Raw genomic sequence first — 4316 nt, forward strand, 5'->3', positions numbered from 1 at the left:
TATCTACTTTAATAATACATTAATAATGTAACTGATTTAATCAATACTCACTTTACACAGCATAATACCAAAGTATAAATTGTCGCCTGTCTGCTTGATTCGAACATCTAACTGTTCAACAATATCGCCCTCCTTTAGACCTAGAATTTACCAAACTTCTTTGAAAATGTAGCCCAAAATTTGCTACAGAACATTTTTAATGTTGATAATGATGATGATGATTGCTTCCAAGTTTTGAGCATACGACGTGGGTACAAATGCCTGGAGAACAATATTATGAGAGGAAACAGCGAGGACAAAAGAACGCGCTTTAATCAGGTCAGACAAGCTGATTCAGATTGATCGCTAATTCTGCTCCATTCGTGAAAAGTCAACACAAAGAAAAAGTTTGGAGGAAAGAAGAAAGAGCTGCATAACCAGGACCACGATCTTCAGAGTTAAAAGGACGACTGAAGAAGTAGATATCTACGAGATTTGACTAACCTTTCTGTGGTTCATATAAATTGTAGTGACCTCTATCATTTCTCTCGACGAGAAAATATGTACTGTTGTCCCGTTCAATCATAAGTAAGGTCTTGGCTGTCCAATCAATCGGTTCTAATACGTGTCCATCTAGTATATACTTCAGGTAAGCTTTTTGCTATTTATATTGTTAAAAATATATATAAATTAAATATGTTACATTAGTTTCTCAGTTATAGTATTCACAAATCTTACTTATAAATAAATAGATATTGGACAACATCACGTACATTATTCTGATCCCAATGTAAGTAACTAAAGCTCTTGTGTCATGGAAAATCAGAAGTAAGTACGCTACCATATACACCCACACCCAAGACAACATAGAAAACTAAAGATCTTTTTCTACATCGACTCGGCCAGGAATTGACCCGGGACCTCGGAGTGGCGTACCCATGAAAACCGGTGTACACACTACTCGACCACGGAGGTCTATAAACGGTGCTTTCTCACTTTCTGTCATCATTTATTCAACATTCGAAATTAGAAGATAGCATTATTTAACTAATATTTCATAAATTATTTTACACTTATAGATAAAAGCGTAACGTAGGTTACCAAACAGAAATACTTATTATGGTTGTCTTCCACTATAACTACAAGCGCAAGAGACATAACATTTTAGCCTCCAAGGTTGATGACGCATTTAGGATGTAATAAATAGTTGATGTCTTACAGTTCCAATGTCTATGGGCGATGGTGACCAATTACCATCACATAGTCAATTTGACCGTCTGCCTACCTATATCATAAAAAAAATTAAAAAAAATACTGGCTCTTATACCTACTACTCATATTAAATATATTATAATTTTGTAGAAGACACTTCTACAGAGATTATTATCGACAAATTAAAAAAAAAACAATCAATCGTTGATTTGGCGAATTTATTTGGTTATATAATATTACAGATTATTACGCTTGCATTAAAATCATTTTCGCATAACAAATAAATAAAGATTGATGATTTTGAAGTCAATTAATTCGGATGTAATCGGTTTTACGAAATTTGACGATGCTACATCTAAGCCGTGTCGTACTATAATTTATTTTGTTACCTTATCTGTCGGTACAATGAATTTCACAAACATTGGAGTTTGCGGCAGACCCCAGTAGTAGAAAGACATCCACTCTGAATCCAATACCGAATATGGGTTGAACCTCGCATAGCGACTGAACTCATCACAAGTAGTTGTCTCGTTATCATGTAAACCACTTGGATTTATGCCACACCTAATACTTGGTAAATAAAACATTAAAACTGCAATAACTTTAATTTTGTCAAAAAATTTTGTCATGACAAATGACACTAAATTATTTTATCCAAATATAATGGTAAAAATTGACACGAATAATAAAAAATAACTCAATGAATCAAGAACAAAACTAAATTAAAAGCAAGCAAAATGAACATTTATACAACTTCGGAAGGATGTTTGTCATTTTAGTGATGAGTTTACACAGGATGTTGATCATTGCACCAAACGGATGTTTTAAAGAATCAATACGTGACTTAATGATTATATTTTTAATCATAACAAATTAGTGTCTGACTTGAAAATCTACATCGCCGCTAGGTATAGGTATTTGTATGATCTTTCTAGACTCTGCTTCTATTTTCTTCATCTTCTCCATTCTTTCCAAAATCGCCTCTGCTTCTAAATCACGATAAGTTGTGTACCCAACGCCTCTGAATTTTAACGTGCTAGCTTCGAGGGTTTTTTCTTGGTCAGTTTTTGGTTCAGTTCCCAATTCTGCCATTATAACTGCGTAGTTCTCTTCACAAAACAACATCGCAAGATACGGATCATGTATCTTCATTCTTAACGTTATGAGTGGTAACGTTATGTTTTTACCTGCAAAAATTCTACTTTTGTTATTATTTAATTCTTTATTCTGTATTATTTACTACTGGTATTTATAATACGGATATATTAGTTATTCCACGTCAATTTAATTATGTGTTATTAATAAAATTAAGAAATGTTCTTACGTGTACTCAAATACTCCAAAAAATCCTTATATATAAATACATATTAATCACACGTTATATAGCTTAGCTTATTACGTCTTGTAAATAAGACAATTTAAAATAATTCTACTTTACTTCGGAAATTAATTATATATCTATAACTATACCTTCAATTGCCGATGGTAACTCCTGTTTGGGTATTCCGTAAAATAATCCTCTCCTATCGCCAGCAATTAAGAGGATATCTCTTGATTCCTTTAAAATCAGTTTCGGTTCTTTCCAATTTAATGTTCTGATATAAGGAGAGTAGGTAGTTTTATAAAACTGTACAATCTGAAATAAAGTTAATTTAGCACACATTATTCACGAGAATCTTTTACTCAATAACACATGAACAAAACTTATAATACCTCATTATATAATTACCTTTTTGGTTGGATATTTAAAAGTATGAATTATTGCAGGATTTTTTTCTCCTCTTCTAGACCATATATAGAAAGGCAACCATTTAGTGTTGACTACATCATCGGGATGAAAAACCGCTCGTTTTGCGAATTCACTGCATGTTGTCCAATTCGACTGTTCTTTGTTTGGTTTCATGAAGAACGTATTTCCTTGAAAATAATCAGATAAGTTGCCATTTGGTTCGATTGCTTTACTTTTAACTCTACCTAACTTTTTATTGTATTTTTCTTCGTATGCTTTCTTTCTTATATTAGCAAGAGGATTTGCTAGATTTCTTTCCAAGAGTTTCGAGAAATCGTATCCCAGTGGTCGGTTTATATTTTTCAAAGCTGTTTCTCTATCATAGTTCGATTCACTTCTTGTAAAGGATTTGTTATACTTTTTATAATGTAATATTTCATCTCGGGGACTCAAGAATACTAACGGTTGATCTTTCAGATTCAACTCCTTATTCTGTCGAGATTTTTTAAATATTTCTTTCATTTTGCCGCTGTATTTTGGTTCAGGCACTTCAGTTTCTAGCTCAAATTGTTGTTTGTGCCTCGGGTCTCGAAAGCCATTTCTGTACACATGTCCAAAGTCAAGTCCTTGTTGAATCGTTTCAGATTGTTCATTATTTCCGTAATTATTAAAAACTTTATAGTCAGATTGTATCTCTGGTATATCATACAATGCTCTTTTTGCTTCTGTAGTCGTGATTAAAAATAAAACGAACAATACATGCATTCTTCCGTGTATTGCTTCTTTTTTTTATCGTATCGATGTCTTTATACTGAAAAATATATATTCAACGACAGGGTTTGTGTGATGTTTGGTACATCACATAAAAAAAAAAAAATCCACGGAATTATTGTATGTATTAGAGCAGTAATAACATAATTGTGTTATTGATTCTTTAATTTTATATATTTATTTTTTACAATAATTGTTCGTATAGTTTTAAATCTATCATTAGAACTCGTAAATATATGGAGCCAAGTTTTCGTAGCAATTGCTAGTGCCTAGTTAATTTATATAGGGAAATTATTGAGCTAGTTTTTATGTATTTAATAGTGATTTTAAATATGAATAGAATAATTCTTAGTAGGTATTTCTTACATAACCAATGCGACACCAACCTTTGAAAGTGAGATGTTCCGTCCCATCTACTTGTAGTTACATTAGCTCACTCACCATTCAAACCAGCCCACAACAATAATAAGTATTGCTGCTTGGCGGAAGATTATACGATACGTGAGCGGTATCTACCCAGAAGGGGTTTGCACGAACACCTACCACCAATTGCAAAAATCTTTCTATAAATATTGTACCATCTGATAAATTTTATCAAAAAAAACATTTTATTTGTCTATAAAGT

The 4316-nt window shown here is 32.2% G+C and overlaps 1 protein-coding gene across 1 annotated transcript; it reads right to left on the reverse strand.

Annotated features, from left to right (window-relative positions):
- Nucleotides 1-1855: 1855 nt before the first annotated feature.
- Nucleotides 1856-3685, reverse strand: LOC135193916 (uncharacterized). The gene is made up of 3 exons (XM_064218364.1): nucleotides 2921-3685; nucleotides 2662-2827; nucleotides 1856-2378 (listed from the first exon to the last, which is right to left on the reverse strand). Exons 1-3 carry the CDS (start codon nucleotides 3683-3685, stop codon nucleotides 2065-2067), a joined length of 1245 nt encoding a protein of 414 aa, XP_064074434.1. The 3' UTR covers nucleotides 1856-2064.
- Nucleotides 3686-4316: the final 631 nt, after the last annotated feature.

This window comes from Vanessa tameamea, chromosome 21 (assembly GCF_037043105.1).
Source record: "Vanessa tameamea isolate UH-Manoa-2023 chromosome 21, ilVanTame1 primary haplotype, whole genome shotgun sequence".
Classification (NCBI taxonomy): domain Eukaryota; kingdom Metazoa; phylum Arthropoda; class Insecta; order Lepidoptera; family Nymphalidae; genus Vanessa; species Vanessa tameamea.